Source organism: Ammospiza caudacuta, chromosome 11, assembly GCF_027887145.1.
Source record: "Ammospiza caudacuta isolate bAmmCau1 chromosome 11, bAmmCau1.pri, whole genome shotgun sequence".
Lineage (NCBI taxonomy): Eukaryota > Metazoa > Chordata > Aves > Passeriformes > Passerellidae > Ammospiza > Ammospiza caudacuta.
The window spans coordinates 12,905,468-12,920,717 of NC_080603.1; the positions used below are offsets into that span (position 1 = coordinate 12,905,468).

General features: G+C 37.3%; 1 protein-coding gene across 10 annotated transcripts in view; it reads right to left on the reverse strand.

The window, feature by feature from the left end:
• Nucleotides 1-565: 565 nt before the first annotated feature.
• The window catches only part of TRIP12 (thyroid hormone receptor interactor 12), a 77,037-nt gene continuing 62,352 nt past the window's right edge, over nt 566-15,250 (reverse strand). For all 10 annotated transcript variants that reach the window (XM_058812244.1, XM_058812243.1, XM_058812241.1 and 7 more), the window contains 15 exons: nt 14,927-15,000; nt 14,605-14,804; nt 13,690-13,817; nt 13,254-13,405; nt 12,651-12,793; nt 11,265-11,421; nt 10,641-10,739; nt 10,010-10,124; nt 9,567-9,721; nt 8,906-9,070; nt 7,544-7,708; nt 4,153-4,266; nt 3,293-3,387; nt 2,992-3,095; nt 566-1,943 (listed from right to left, as the gene is read on the reverse strand). In XM_058812244.1, the coding sequence (XP_058668227.1) occupies nt 1,747-1,943; nt 2,992-3,095; nt 3,293-3,387; nt 4,153-4,266; nt 7,544-7,708; nt 8,906-9,070; nt 9,567-9,721; nt 10,010-10,124; nt 10,641-10,739; nt 11,265-11,421; nt 12,651-12,793; nt 13,254-13,405; nt 13,690-13,817; nt 14,605-14,804; nt 14,927-15,000 (2,063 nt within the window). In that variant the 3' untranslated portion in view covers nt 566-1,746. The remainder of the gene's footprint in view (nt 1,944-2,991; nt 3,096-3,292; nt 3,388-4,152; nt 4,267-7,543; nt 7,709-8,905; nt 9,071-9,566; nt 9,722-10,009; nt 10,125-10,640; nt 10,740-11,264; nt 11,422-12,650; nt 12,794-13,253; nt 13,406-13,689; nt 13,818-14,604; nt 14,805-14,926; nt 15,001-15,250) is intronic.

The following is a 15,250-nucleotide window of genomic DNA, read 5'->3' on the forward strand; positions in this document are numbered from 1 at the left end:
TTCGGTCGGGTTTAATACGGTAATAAAAAACTGTTCAGTTATCAGGTTCTTTGTGCAAGGATTTCACATTCTACTCATGCTCATGACAAGTCTGTATTACATTTCAGTAGCACTGGTCTGAGCAAGCACAGGTAACTCTGTGAATGTTCACCAGAAGAATGTCCGTTACATGTTCTGGAAGCACGAGTTCTTCAGCTGGATAAAAGAAAACTTGTTAGTTTAGGGGAAATAACTAGCCTGATTAGCCAGAATTTAACAATTTCTAAGTACTGAAAGGAATTTTGATTTCTCAAAGTTGAATAAAAGTAATTAACTATGACATTTTCATAAAGATTACCTATGTAGCAGGTACATCTCAGGAATATTTGTAATTGCCCGTTTTTTGAACGCATAGAAAGGAAAAAATTTCCCTCAAAGCTGGAGGTCTTAAAAGGTCTTGTTTTAGTAGTAAATCATCCACAAGTTGCAGGTTGTTAGCCAAGTAGATTTAGGATGATTTACTTGCATTACAGTAATTTACACAATTGAACTTTAGGCATACAGTACAAAACTATAAACAAAAAGGTGAAGCAAACTTTTTTATTTATATTCAGGTAAAAACATTAACCTGATGAAGTAAATTATTGCAGATTTGAGAAATCAGCACATAAAACAGTTGGACAGAGCATTGCTTACAGGTGTTTTATCTGTGTCAAAAGACAAAGGCTGAACTGCTTGTTCCAAGCTAGCACTGGGGGGAAAGAAAAAAAAGAAAAAAAAACCTACAAAATTAGCCAGGAACTTAGATCAAGAACAGAAAAACTGTTTACTCAAACAGGGAATGGAACGACTAATTTGTCTTTTAAAAAACTTTACATCAATTCGAAATGCTCTGGGCCTTACCACAATACACGCTGGCCAGCCCAAGCTGTTGGACTTCAACTATATGAAAGAAATAATTCTGCCTGGCCTCCCCTACGAGGGTTTTGCTGCCTGAATCACTGTGTAAACAGCTCTGGAGCACTCTGGTAACAACTGTCGCCATTATATCCTACCACTACAGTAAAACTAAGCTATAAGAAAGTTCTACCTAGTTACAAAGGCTGAATTATATTGACAATATATATTTGATTTCAGTAAAATTTAAATTATCTTAATCAGAGAAAGAGGCATGGAGCAGTTAAATGCCCATGCTAACCAAAACATAACAATTGTTGAATGCTGCACACAAAAAGAACCAAGTGAATTGCACATCAGACAATACATGAGGATGGGTAAAATTAGAGGCAGGTGAGGGTACACAGAACTAGTCTACTAAACTAGATTTGTCAAATACATGGTGTATTTTAATTTCTGTACTTATGTACAAAAGTTGTCTTTGGAGGAAAAACTTCAGACTTAGCTAGATGGATACACACAGCCCAGTATTAAACTGCACAGCGACATTTATTGTTCCAGCCTGGAAAAACATCCCTTTTTAAATTTCACACAGCAAAGCAAGTTAAAAACTTCACTCATCAAATAAATGATAATTTAAACAAGAACTTGCTAAAGAAACCTTGTCACAACAACTTTTAGGGCCTGATCACTTTAAGTCCATAGGGGCTTTTAATGAATATCAACCAAGTGTCTTTGCTTATAATCTGCAAGCCGTTTTTCTACAACAAGAAGGCGTAACACGTTTCCTTGACTCAGGTGATATATTTAGAAAAGAATCATGAGTTTCTCTTTTGCTGTAACAGGCAGACATTGCATTTTTCATTGTGATCAGGAAAGATGGAATGACTGCTGCCCTTCTCTTGCAGCTATCAAGAGTTTTTCACGCATTATCTCAATAGTTGAATAGTCTGGCAATTTGAGATAGTTCACACAAGTCATTACTGAGGGTAAGAAATCATCGGGATTCTCTGTGGACTCAAATGTCTTCCGTACAATCGTCAGGGGAGGATTCAAACTTCGAAAACCTAGTAATGAGAAAAGACACTCAGAATAAGGCTGCTCCTCCTTAACACCCACTGACTGCAGACATGCCCAGTGACAGAAGCACACATCGCACAACTGACTTCCTGGACACCTTCAGAAATTCAGAATATAACTTTATAAAGCTGCACAATAAGCAAAAGTACCTCAAATCCTGCCTGCAGATTCGTCTTACAAGATTAATTTAAAATACAGGAATAAGCTGCATGAATCTCCTTTAAATTGTGTCCTGTATGTGTAAAAATTCTATTCTAACCAATTCTTTAAAATTTGTTGGCTTCATGCACATTTTTTAACAGGAGTCATCTATGACTCTAGTTACCTGATTATTCTTACTTCAGCTATCATTGCTATACTCCTAACACTCAATTGTGTCTGCATCATGTCTCCACAGAAGAGCTCCCAAAATATACTAAGGGAAAAGAAAAATCAAGTCTTTCCCCCAAATCCCAAAGAAGGTAAATACTGGAACAGATGCATGAATTCTTTTTTGATCTGCAAAGCACTCAGCTGAGAATACAGTAAAATGTGTATTCTACAATAGTCCCTAGCAAAGACAGTAAATTTCTGTTTACTGCACTGTCTCTTACCTAAATGCTGAAATTCAAAAGGGAGAGAAATTAAATAAGATGATTAATACTATCCTAAATATTGTCTCCTTTCTAGAAAGGAGACTATTTTTTTTAGGTTACAATGCATCATATTGTTGCCATAACTTAATGCACCTCTTGCCAAAAAAGATAGTATTGGGAGCTTTCAGTTTTATTTAAATTTTGAACACTCTTTTGCCCTCTGACAGATTTTCTGGCAACAATGTAAACCTGGACAGTCAACTGTTGGAAATGTCACGAGATTAACACAAAGGTTATGAGAATTATACCTGACTGCCCAGCCACTTCTGAAATCAGAAATGGGAAAACTGTATGAACCAATGTTAAGGAATTTCTTCCTATACTAAAGTAAACATCTTATTCAGAAATACATCAATAACAGTGATTTCATGCACAGCAATATGCAATAAGGAAAACCTACCTCCTACAGGCAGTCTGGGGCTGCCTGTCACAAACTGGAGAAACAGTCTCTGCTGCTCACTATCAAAACTACTGAGAATTTCAAAGAGATACTTCACTGCTCGACTGAGGAGAGAAAAGAACCAAGAGAATATTATTTTGTTTATAATTAAAATAACTGCATCAGATTCATATTCAGAACAGTATGAACATTTTCAAATCTATGCCATGTAATTCCTTTAGCTTGAATAACAATGTATGAATTATTTCAAGAAAGTATTTTCTACTAGTTTGATTTTTGTTTAACAAGACCAACATGTTACCTGTCATGCGTATAACCGTGATCAGGCCTGCAACATTCCATTAAAGTCTTTGCATCCCAAGTGTCTGTCTTGCTGCCACACAAGAGCTGCTCCAACTGTAAAATTAAACAACAAGGAGTAAGCCTTCCACTCTGCCTTGCAAAGCACCAGGAACACACGAGTGCCACAAAGGCTTGGCTAACACATTGTTCCAAAGTGTGCTTTAATGCTTGTTCTTAAAGTCAGAGGTCTGAGTTTGTAAAGGTAAAAAAACCCCTCAAAGTACAGTCTTCAAACAAACTCCCTCACAGAAGAATAAAACATTCTCTCTTCTCGTCCAGAGAACCATAATTGTGATTTAATTCAGTCCACTTAAGAGTGTTGAGAATTTTACAACGAAATTTATATGGTGGTGGTGGAACTAACGCAAGACCAACTATCCTTATTCCTTACCCTTTCATCTGAATCTCTTCTTACTGCTGAGGAGCTGACTACTTGTTTTATTGTTCTAACTGAAGATCCAGGTAGTGTCCACAACTAACTATCTACAGCTATTCAGAGGTACTGCAGTACAAAGAATTAGGGTACCCACATTGCACAGAGAAATGAAGTATGATACATAAATTAAAGCACTTCTCAGAAAAGCTGGATACACACATTTTAAACAACATGGAGCTGTTCATAATAAAAGCATTAAATAAGTGACTACTGCACAGAGAAATCTTTAAGAGTTAAGTGTGGAATTTCAGGGACACTCAATTTTACTAACTTGCACCAGAAATGCAATGTCAGGCTGTCCCAAATGCCCTGCACCCTGGTTAAGACTGCCCATACCTGCAGATAAAGGTTATAAAAGCAGCAGCAAAAACACTTTCACCAACCTCCTCAGGATAGAAGTACTGAAGATGACTAAGGGGGAACACCGACTCAAATCCATCTCTGAAGGAGTCAAACTGTCTGGCAACACCTTCATTTAGTGCCCAGAATATAACCAACTGCAGGGAAAGGAAAAAAACAACAATGAAAAAAGCCATTTGAACAAAGGAAGCATGCAGTGATCACTACTGTACCAAGAAGTGCAAAAGCCAAACTCCAGCAGCCCAGCCATATGCTCACTGGAGTTCCCACAGGGTGCACATTGATTCGTGGAGCTGCTCTACAGCATTGCCTCGTTCTGCTTTAATTCATAATTTACATTACCCTTAACATGAACTTTTGCAGAATTTAAACAACTTACTTGCCTTTGTTTTTAACAAAACAAACAGAACTCAGAATGGCTGGTTAAACTGAACCTATTTAACAGAATAATGTAAAGTAAATTCGAACATTTGTTATCTTTAGAAGCCTTACCTAGGTGTCCTCTCTCTACACCTCTTAAAATGCAGCACCTGAAGTAGAAATCCATAGGGCATCATTTGGCAGTATTATCTTAATTTCCCCCATGGAAATATAGGGGTCCCTATTCTAGTATTAAGTTTAAAAAAAAGCAACTCTATCATGCTTGATATATTAACTAGCTTAATACTATAAGAATACCTAGGAACAAAAGCAGTACCTTCATTTAAAGTTACTGGAATATGGTTAAGAATCACAATGCAAAAGACATTAACACACTAATCTAGGCTTTCTCAGAGTAATTATTCTGTTTTGTTTTGGTTTTATATCTGTAGTTATCCCCTCAACATTGAAGTAACTCCAAAGTGGACAGCACATACTGAAACAACCATCAGTGAGGGAAAGCAAGGTCATATGACACAAATGAGACCAGAGTTCTTTTAAATAAATCTCCTGTAGCCAGTATTTCTCCACAAAATTAAGGTATTTTACAAGGCAGATTGCAGGCCAAGTTCAGATTCTTTTGTCAGTCACTTATTGTTGATTACACTTGCCCTGGATATCCTCAACCCCAGCAGGAAACATGGGCTGGTCATAAAAGATGTCAACACAGAACTACTCATTTAAAACGTGTTAAAAGCTCTGGCCTGTGGTGCTGATTAAAGTCATCTATGGATGCATCTGAACAGGATTAAATCCCGTTGGAGTCCTGAAGCAAGTTTGTCACCCTATCCCAATAACTGAAGAGTTACTGCTTCCAGAAAGCTCTCAAGGTACAAAAGCTCATTAGGATCTGCTGATAAGTTTTCCAATAGAAGAGTCAGGCATTGAATTTCATGTGAGATACACTGCACTACTTCCACAAACCAGTTTTAATACTGAAGAGAAAGGAAGCAAGCACCAGCAGCACAACAGAATAGTCTATGGCTATTCTAGCAGCAGAGCTGCTTACCTACAACTGTGATTAGTTTTTATGATCAAGAGCATGTGGCATAATTAAGCTGCACAGTATTCTTGCAGATTCAAAGATAAGATCAAGTTCCTAGGCAAAAATCTACACTACTGAAACGTTTTGTTCACAAATTAGAACAAGCAAGGTGGCCTCTTTATAATACAGGGGAGAAGAGGGGAAAAAAAAGCCAAAAAAAAAGATAGAGAATAAAATCTTTCACTATACTGGTAATTGAAGCAGTTCTACTTTCTGATAAAGGCAGCTCCTGTGGGAACTGTCCTTGGGGGGAAAACAGGGAGGTAGAGGGAAGAGTGACATGATGGCAGAAGAGGCATGAAAAGGAACATTAGGATATTCCAGCTTTATAAACTACTTTTCATGTTAATCCTCATACAAGATTTTAGTGAAAATGACATGTTCAAGAGCAGGGCAGCTGACTCACAGGATGTTATACAGGCCAGGTGAGCAATTAAAAATATTGTTTCTAAAATGCAATTCATCATACTTGTGATGGAGAGCACACTAATTTTCTATCTGAAGTATTTTCTATTTCTTTCACATCATGTCTATAAAGCTATAAATCCTTTAGGAAAATAAAAGTTCCAAAAGTTTTTAGTAGGAGGAGAGAGTTTTCTGTTATCTCCTTTTCCTTTACAAAGACAGAAGCCTGCAGCAGGAAAACTACAGGACATCTGAGCCACGTGTAAGCCTTTCTCAGTGTATCAGATATCTGATACAAGTTACTTAGGGAAGAAAAAAAAAACAAAACTGCAAACTATGGAAACTAGTCTAGAATGCTTGAATGTAACATTACTCAGTAAATGGCGACTGCAAATTCTGTTTCGAAGAAACTGTGGAAGTTTGTATTGCTCCTCTGTTAGGTCTGCAAAGAGCTTTAAACCCAAATATATTTAATTCTGCAAGCGATTCTTGACTAGTAGAATTTACTTTTAACAAATAAACACATGAGAAGTGGATGGGTAACAGTATGGAACTATAAGGTAAACAGAAACTGCTCAATATTCACTTGTAAGGACTACTGAACAGCTCTGCAAAATTTCTCAGCTGATAGCCAGGAATTTATATGATCCTTATTAAATTGTTTCTACCAAAACATCAGATGTGTTTCTTATCAGTGCTTCAAAACTTAACAGTCCTCAGAGTGAAACTGGAAGTACCCTAACCTGTCAGGAAATGCACTATTTAGCAACTGGAGTACAGTGATCCTCCCCTCCATCCCACTCACAACTTCATGTGATAATACTGCATTCCTCTTGGCTTTCCTCATCTCTTTTCCAGGCTGTTTTTAACCAATTCCCTTTATCACTTCCTTCAACAGAAACAGCTTCCTACCTCAGTTCAGCAATATCAGCCTTCTGTTTTTCTATGTCCCTTTTGCCACAGGAATGAATCAATACACAGGTGTACTGTCAATTTATTCTGGCAATATTTTGTTATCTTTTCCTTATTTATTCTTTTTATGGTTTATGCTTTTCTCACATGTGTTTGGTTTTCTTAAGTTGATTGGTTCAGTTTTCCCTGGGATTTTTGTTGGTTTTGTTTTGGCTTCTTGGACAAAAAACTAACACTTTATTTTTGACTCACAACGGTTGATGTTTTCATAAGACTGAGACCAAAAAAATTACACTACCAGTAGAGCAGTTGTTCAAAGGCCACCGGATGCTAGATTACTACTGCTAAATAATTTACTAAATCACTATTCCTAAAAAATTCATTATCATAACCACTTACAATGAATCCACTTAAAATACTTTTTCCCCAAAAAGCCAAACTTCTGATGACTTCATTACATATAAACCAGACTTCTTGTACTACACAATTTTCAAGTCGGGTGCAATTAGGTTCTAAAGTCTTACTGTAGTAATAAACTAGTATAGAAAAGTCATAAGTAGGAAATATATGGAAACAAACTACCTGGGAGCAAGAAAAAAGATAATTTTAATCATAAATTTGTTTTTACATACTCTGAGATACTCCTCTAAATTGTGGATGGTGACCGGTGTATCTTTTCCCCCCTTTTTCAGCTCTATGTTGGGAAACCCAGGGAGTGTGAAGTCCAGCCCTAGATCTTCCACTGAGCAGCCATTCATAGTCAGAGCCTCCAATGCATACTGTAGACTTTCTTTGGTCTAAAAAATTGGAAGTGAAAACCAATGAGAACAATTAATTCAAATAAACTTATCCAAAAGTTATGACTTCTAAAGTAGCTTTGACTAATCAGACATTTCTGTAGAGCATAACCATTAAAACTGTTGCAGCTGTCCTTGCTCTCCTTCTGGAGTTTTCATACATAACAGTAAACCAAGAGAAACCAGATAAACAAGCTTAATGGACAAACTGGAAAGATCACAGGAGTACACTTTGTTCTAGCAGTTTTAGAATTACTTAACATGCCAGAAGACCAACTAGCTAGAAAATACTACTGCAAGAAAAAGAAATGTGAAATATGCTACGGCTCAGGCTGTTTTTTTCCCTTAGAATAGTTAATGGCATTTATATTTGGCATGCATACTGACATTTTTCAGCTTTCACCCACCAGGTTTCAGGCTTTTCACATTCTTGGGAAATTAAAAGCCATGACCAAGGAGAGAGAGTGAGACAATGAGGTAAAGAGGAACAAAGACCCACAAACTTGGAGTAGTTTCACTAGTAACAAACCAGACAGATGTATTAAGACTATAAATTGGGTTATTACTTCCTGCCATCTATTAACATTGGATGCTAGAAAAACCATGTGTGCCAAAAATCTTTTACCACTAGTGCCAGAGTGAACTGTGGTATTTTCAGCTAAGTGTAAATATCCTTGAAAAATTAATCTATGTCTGAAAGAACCTGTATGCTCATGCATGATGACAGGTCACCTCAGTTCTGAATACAGCTCTTCAGTGGGAAAAAAAAAATCCTACATAAAAGGATGAAATTTCCTACATGAAATATGAAATTTTGATTAAACCAACTAGTAAAAAACTTTTGACTCTTCAAGAAGCAAGGATAGATTTTTTTCCACCGATATTTGAATTGGTTAGTCTTTTAAAAGTGAACCAAAAAAAGTCAGGCAAACATGTGGCAGTTTTAGAAATTTCTGGGACTGTGTTTAATCACACAGATGAATCCCATAATGAATTTCTCATGCTAGACTTTACAAAAAGACTTTCATAATTATTAGCCACTGATCCAATAACATTAAAACTACTCTGTGTGAGAACAAAGTAATTATCAGTATTACAATCAGTTTCAAGCCCTATGATATGTGCTGAATTACTGTTATTTCATAAAATCCAAACGAGTAAAGGTGCACTCTTCCATTCTTAGGGTTATTTTCCCACCTGAGTTTTATCCTGTTCAAGTCTTTTCTTTTGTCTTACAATATCTTCAAGGTGATATATTGATTTGGCTACTACTGGATCAATACTGAACAAATCATGCGATGTCAAGGAAGTTTCCTGTCGCAGCATCCACTTATAAAAAGGAAGTCCAAGGGGAAGATCCACCTGGAAAGCAAAGCACTGAACTGTTTAGCTTTGAACGGTCTTCCAAAAGTTCTTTTACATCTCTTGACCAGATCTACAATACTACCTCATAGTTGTGGCACACACCAAAGCACCATGTCTTAGAGTGTCTTTGCCTCAGAAATTTACAGTTATAAAACCCAAGTGACTGCCTATTAAAGCTATCAGCAACTGGAGTAACAATGAGCCCAAAACATTCTTCAAAGACTGGAATGATTGCAACACTTAGCAGATAATGGTTTTTCCTTTCTACTCCATGGTCTCAAAAGCCACTGTAAAGATCTTCAACATGTAATTACCCTTTTCCCCCACAAAACCACTGCATGCTCATCGCCTTCCTGACCTGCCTCACACTGCCCTTACTTCTGGAGGTGAAAGTAATAAATACCATGTAACTCTTAATGCTTTTATCTCTCAACAGTCAGAACCAGTATTTCTATGTGACCCCTTCAGAATAGATTTTCTATTGCATTCTCACCAGTCTGAAGTCCATGATTGCCTTGGCCATTAGTTTTCCCAGAAAGCGGAACTTCATTTTAACTTTTGCAATGTGAGCTGGCTTGGCTGTTCTACCAAAAGGAAGTGCAAAAAGGCCTTGAAGGTTATGAATGTACTTGGTACCTTCCTGGCTTCCTGTTGAGGAAGAAAGAAGGAAAAGAGTTCAGTATTTACTCTACTAGTTTCTTTCAAGATGCAAGTGGCATTCAGATAAGCTTAACCTAAGCTTCTCATAAGAAAAACAAGACAAAAAAACACCCCACCAAACAACACACGCATAAAAACCCCAACAAAACTCACAAAGATCCACACACTATGATCAGGCACATTAGCGGACCACAAACTGAGATGCTCTTTACATAACTGAAGTCAACCTAAAATCAATTCAATATTAATTTATAGATTAGGTAGTAGAGCAATTACCTTTTGGATTGGCTAAAGTCACTTCTTCTCCCCTCCAAAGGCCCAAGTCTGCTCTCTGTAGTTCCTGAGATACAAGTGCATAGAACTCTAGTGTAGGGCCTAGGCCTGTACCAACCTTCAGGGGATGGAGGGTGAGGGGAGAGGAGGGGGAAGGAGACAGATAAGTCCATTAGGTCAGTTTGAATATAAAAATTTTACTTAGTCAGAGATATATAATACATTATTTGCTATAAAAAGACTACATGGCAAAAAGCATCTAGGGAACCTAACTACAGCAACATTCACAGCATGACAGACCTGGAAAGGTCACATATCAGAGGAAGTAACAGTGCAGTAAAAGCATTAATCACCTAATGCTCATATAGAGGAAACACAGCTGTTTGCTTAACAGTCAGAAAAAAGATGAGTTCTGCTGAATACAACTGATTATGAAATTTAGATCAGAAAGAACTTCTCCTAGCAACTAAAAATCACAACCAAGTGGATTAGGGATAATTAAAGGGTAAAATTCTTTAGCACCAGCAACATGAAAGACAAAGGGTCTGACCAAGCCATTTTAAGAAAGTTGTAGCTATTTTGTATTAAACTTCAGTAAAAAGGGGATAAATTAGACTGCAGTGATATTACTTACTTCATTCTCATACTGGATTTCCAACATGGCTCTTGAACTGCCTAGATCCTGCATCACAGATTCTGCCTGTTTCAACAGCTCATCTCTGTTCACAGTGCGCTACAAATAAGAGAAGTTTTAATTTCATTATGGCCTTGAGTTCCAGCTCCCAAGGCACTTACAACAGGTAAAAATCAGTTATGCACATTTTTCCACTCCATGCCAATAAGTCCCAGCTTACTTTTATCATGTTATGACAGGTGATTTACCCTCCCCAAATACAAGGACAGTATTTTTGTTTATTAAGGGTCTAAATCTCATTACTTGAATTCTTCTGAGAATCAGGCAAAACAGAGGTCTACAAGCGAGTGTGTGGAAGTATCACTAATGCTGTCTGAAACTCTGTGTTCACTGCTGGAATTTAGTTTCAGGAATTATGTCAGGGTGCCTCTCCTGCCCTCATGCGGCCGGCACGGAGAAGACACGGCGCCCTCTGCTGGGGGACTGCAGGAACAAACCCACCTCCCCTTCCCTACAGCACCAAAACATCAACTTCTACAAATAAGCCTTGCTCCCAATGATATTCTTATAGACAACACGAAAATAAATAGATCCTTCATTCCATTTTAAATAAGATGTACTTACTTTTTTCCTGTCCAGTCTTGGTGCCACTCTGCTATCCTGAGAATCTGACTGATTGATTTCTGGGTTAGTGTCCAGCAGCCTTTGCATGGCTCGATCACGATCAAAGGCCGTCACATAAAACAGCATTTGGCGGGTGTCAAATGGAAAGAAAAATGGGCTGTGAAGAGCATTAGATTAGTCAGCTGTGCTCCAAGCAGCATCTCAGACTAGCATTTGGTTTAAAACACAACAAATCTAGTATGTCCAAAATGAGTGTTCTATTATACTCTCTGGTGAAAGCAGCCTCCAAAACACACTTTCGTTTTAGTTACAATGCTTAGGAGTAGAAGTTTTGAGAAAAGCAATATATGAAGGAGACAAAAAATTCGAGAAACTTTTGACTCCTCTTGAAAAGTAACTCAAAATACTTGAATGCCTTGACTGTGCAAAGTTTACATCAGAAAATAAAATTCCTTGCTCACTACTGCTCTACAATTAACAAATCCAACAGATCAAAGACTTAAGCTCAAGCTCCCATATTTGGCAGCAGAAAGACACGAGAACCTGCCTAGAACAGCACCACTACTCTACCTTCCACCATTTGCAAAAAATATTCTAATTAATCTGTGAAAGACAACCAGAGAAACTTCTTATTTCAGTTTATCACTTCCACTATTCTCAAAGGCATGTGTATGTTAACAGTTTGGTCCTCCACTGGCATTAAGCGGAAAGGCCGTTTTATTGAACAAATAATGCTACAGATATTTAAGAATATACATTCATGCTCATCATCTTATCTGGAACATTTATGAAGCAAGTTAGAGATCTTATTTTTTAAATGAAAAGCCAGAGTTTCTCTGAGTATGTATTTCCACAGTCATCAACAATATTGCTGCAATTAACAGGCTTGAAAAACCCAAGCATGTCAACTCTAATTTCTCATTCTTTCAAATACAAGAACTTTACAGCTTGTACTCTGTATCAAGATACTACAAAGTACTATGTATATAGCTTCATAAAAATTATTTTTACTCTTTTATCAGTATTGTTTATAAATGTATCTTCCTTTGTATCATACTGAATGTGCAAAGATAAATACAGTGATATGGTAAGAATGCTATTAAGCAGTGTAACAGGAGAAAAAATATCACCTGAATAATCAAAATTTCAGTGGAAAACCTTCAGATTGCTCAGCAATTCCTGTAAGAAGTGGTCCAAACTCTGCACATAGTCTACCTCCCAGAATATGCAATATAGGTGCAAACATCCATGCCACTATGTAACTTGGCAACACTTCTGTGACTGCATTTTGCACTCTCAAGTCCTGTAAGGATGATGCACCGTGCTGCCCAGGCAAGGCTCCTACTGAACTGGAATTAGAGACACCACACAACAAATCACTCATACCATGTTTTTCCAAGTTCTGTCAGCCAAGTCGGGATGTTTCCTGTCATAATTACCAAAGGATCCTGAAGCTGCCTGTTTGCTTTTGCTGTCAGTTTACTGTTGATAAACTCTGAGGTTGGAATTATCTCCTTGCAGACTGCATTCTGTGTTAAATAAAAGCAATGTATTTCTAGTTAGAGAAATGCTGAAAGAAACAGCAAGTCTTCGTTAAAAAAGATTTTTAATGCTTCTAATTTGCTTAGCATGGAAAGTAAAAAAAAGCTTTCACTGCCATTTTGTTCATCCAGAGTTTCAGACATGAAAGAAGGACTCAGTATGTTTACTACCAATCCCCTTTTCAGGAACAGCGTTTGTCTTTGAACTTAAAGTAAGGTCAAAGCACGGATATTGTGTTCAAAACAGTAAAAAGAAAATATGACTGACATTAAGAATTTACAGCCTTCATCTTCTCAGAAGTTAGACAAACGTAGTGGAAGATGACAGTATTTGCATTATTCTGCCTTCCTGAGGAGCAGTGGAAAGGGGGAAAAGGTTATTTAAAATGTTACAGATCGTTCTGCGCTGAATCAAGTACCAAAGTGATTTTAAAAGTGCTCTACTCACATCATACAAGTAATACCAGTATCGGCTGATAGCATGTAAAACTCTCAAAAGAAGAATAACATCTAATGAGGGGTCTTCAAATGTTATATTTTCAGGTGGAGTAGATATGAGGTAAATTTCCAGTGGATTTAACACCGAAGGGCACACACCATCTAGCAGGAAAAAAAAACATCTTAGCAAAATAATTCAATTAGAATTTTTCCCAAGATTTAATTATTAGGAGCCTAGGCAGTATTAGTCATGGCATTCACTTAACTGCAACAATTCAGTTAAACAACTCAATAAATATCTTAGTTTTAATATACAGCTAAACACATATGCTTACTATTTTTATACTATGTCTGTTTTAAAAGAAACACTATAGTGGCAGTAAACATTGTGAAAGTTCTGAGAGGACTGACAGGAAATCTAACCTATAGCAAGGCACCACACTCACCATGCCATAATTCATCATGTTTTTTAGAATTCCTAGGGGAGGTTTTTGTGGGAGCAGTTTGTGCTCTTCCTCTTTTACCCCCAACACAGTCCTTATTACCATCTTCATCCTCTCGCACAGGTTTGTACCTAAAAAGCAAACAAAAGTTAAAAATATGTTTTGAAATGCTAAATTACAGCGAAACAACAGCACTTTTAAAGGTGTTAGTTCTCAGCTTTCCAGAACTTTCTTTGAATGACAGTTAAAAGCAGAAAGACAAGAACGCTGTACTGAGATATGATCCAGCCTCTGAAGCAAAGTATTTCACAGGGGAGAAGAAACAGGGACCCTTCAGCTCTATGAACTGCAAGGAGAGAAGGGGAAGGTATCAACAAAACCCCAAAGTGACTGAGGTTAGAGAGTTACAGTTAGGTTACGTTTTGGCATTTTTTGGTTGCTGTTTTATGGGTTTTTATTTGCTTTTTTCTTTTGCACATTTAAATGTTAAAAAGAATATTAATATCTTCAGCACAGTCACATGTCAATGTTTCTTGCAAAGTATGGCCACAGAATAGATTCATTTTCACAGCAATCAACTGGGAAAATTAGTATGAAGTCAACCATTAGTTGCACACTGCACATTCTCTGCTGTTTGTGGTTAGTTATCTAACACTAAGAATGGTTCCTCCCCATCTAGCAGGTATCATTTAGAATTCCCCATTTCTTGTTCACCAGCTTTACTCAGGAGCTAGAAAGAATATCAGGAGCTATCAATGCATTCTTCCTAAGTTTTAACTATCTCAAGCACATCAGGAAATGCAAAGCTCCAGATTTTTCAAAGAGATAAAAAAGAAGACCGCTATATTCCAAATTTCTTGATGTATATACATTTATTAAACTGGAGAAGTTATTCCTGGGTTTCTCTAGGCAACTTACCAAATGGTGTGTGTTTTTGTCCAAATCCCAGCTCTCCCCAGTGGGTTACTTTCATCATCTGTAGACTCCCTCTCTTCCTCAGCTTGCAAACTGTACTGCCTGACTGCCTGGTACACAGTCATATTGTATGGCAGCAAGTGATCTCCAATGTAAAACTGCAATCTATGTCTCACATTCCCTGAATTTAAGAATTGAGCAGCCTGAACAAAAAATAAAAAAAAAACAACCACCATACAAGTGAGAAAACTTGTTGCATAGCTTTTCTTTAAGGCCCTCCTCACCCTCCCTGCACCCTCCCCATACTCCCAGAGCAAAAGCTTACCAAAGATTCATCTATTTCTTCATCTGACCCATCATCATCACTATCTTCATCATCTTCTCTAACTCTTCCATAGCCTGAGGCAAGAGAGAAGACATCCTCATTTGCTGTTGTTCATGAAAAAGGTAACAATGCTTTGGTACTCCATCTGTTACAACTACTAAAACTTTTAAAACAGTTCCAAAATGTATCAGTTAAAAACAGTAAGATTCAGAACTGTTAAAACAAACTTCAGTAGCAACACCTGGCATGAAAACTGACAAGCTACAGCCAGTGTGACAGTAAAGCAGTAATACTTCTGTTAGTATTTTGACTGAACTGTTTACC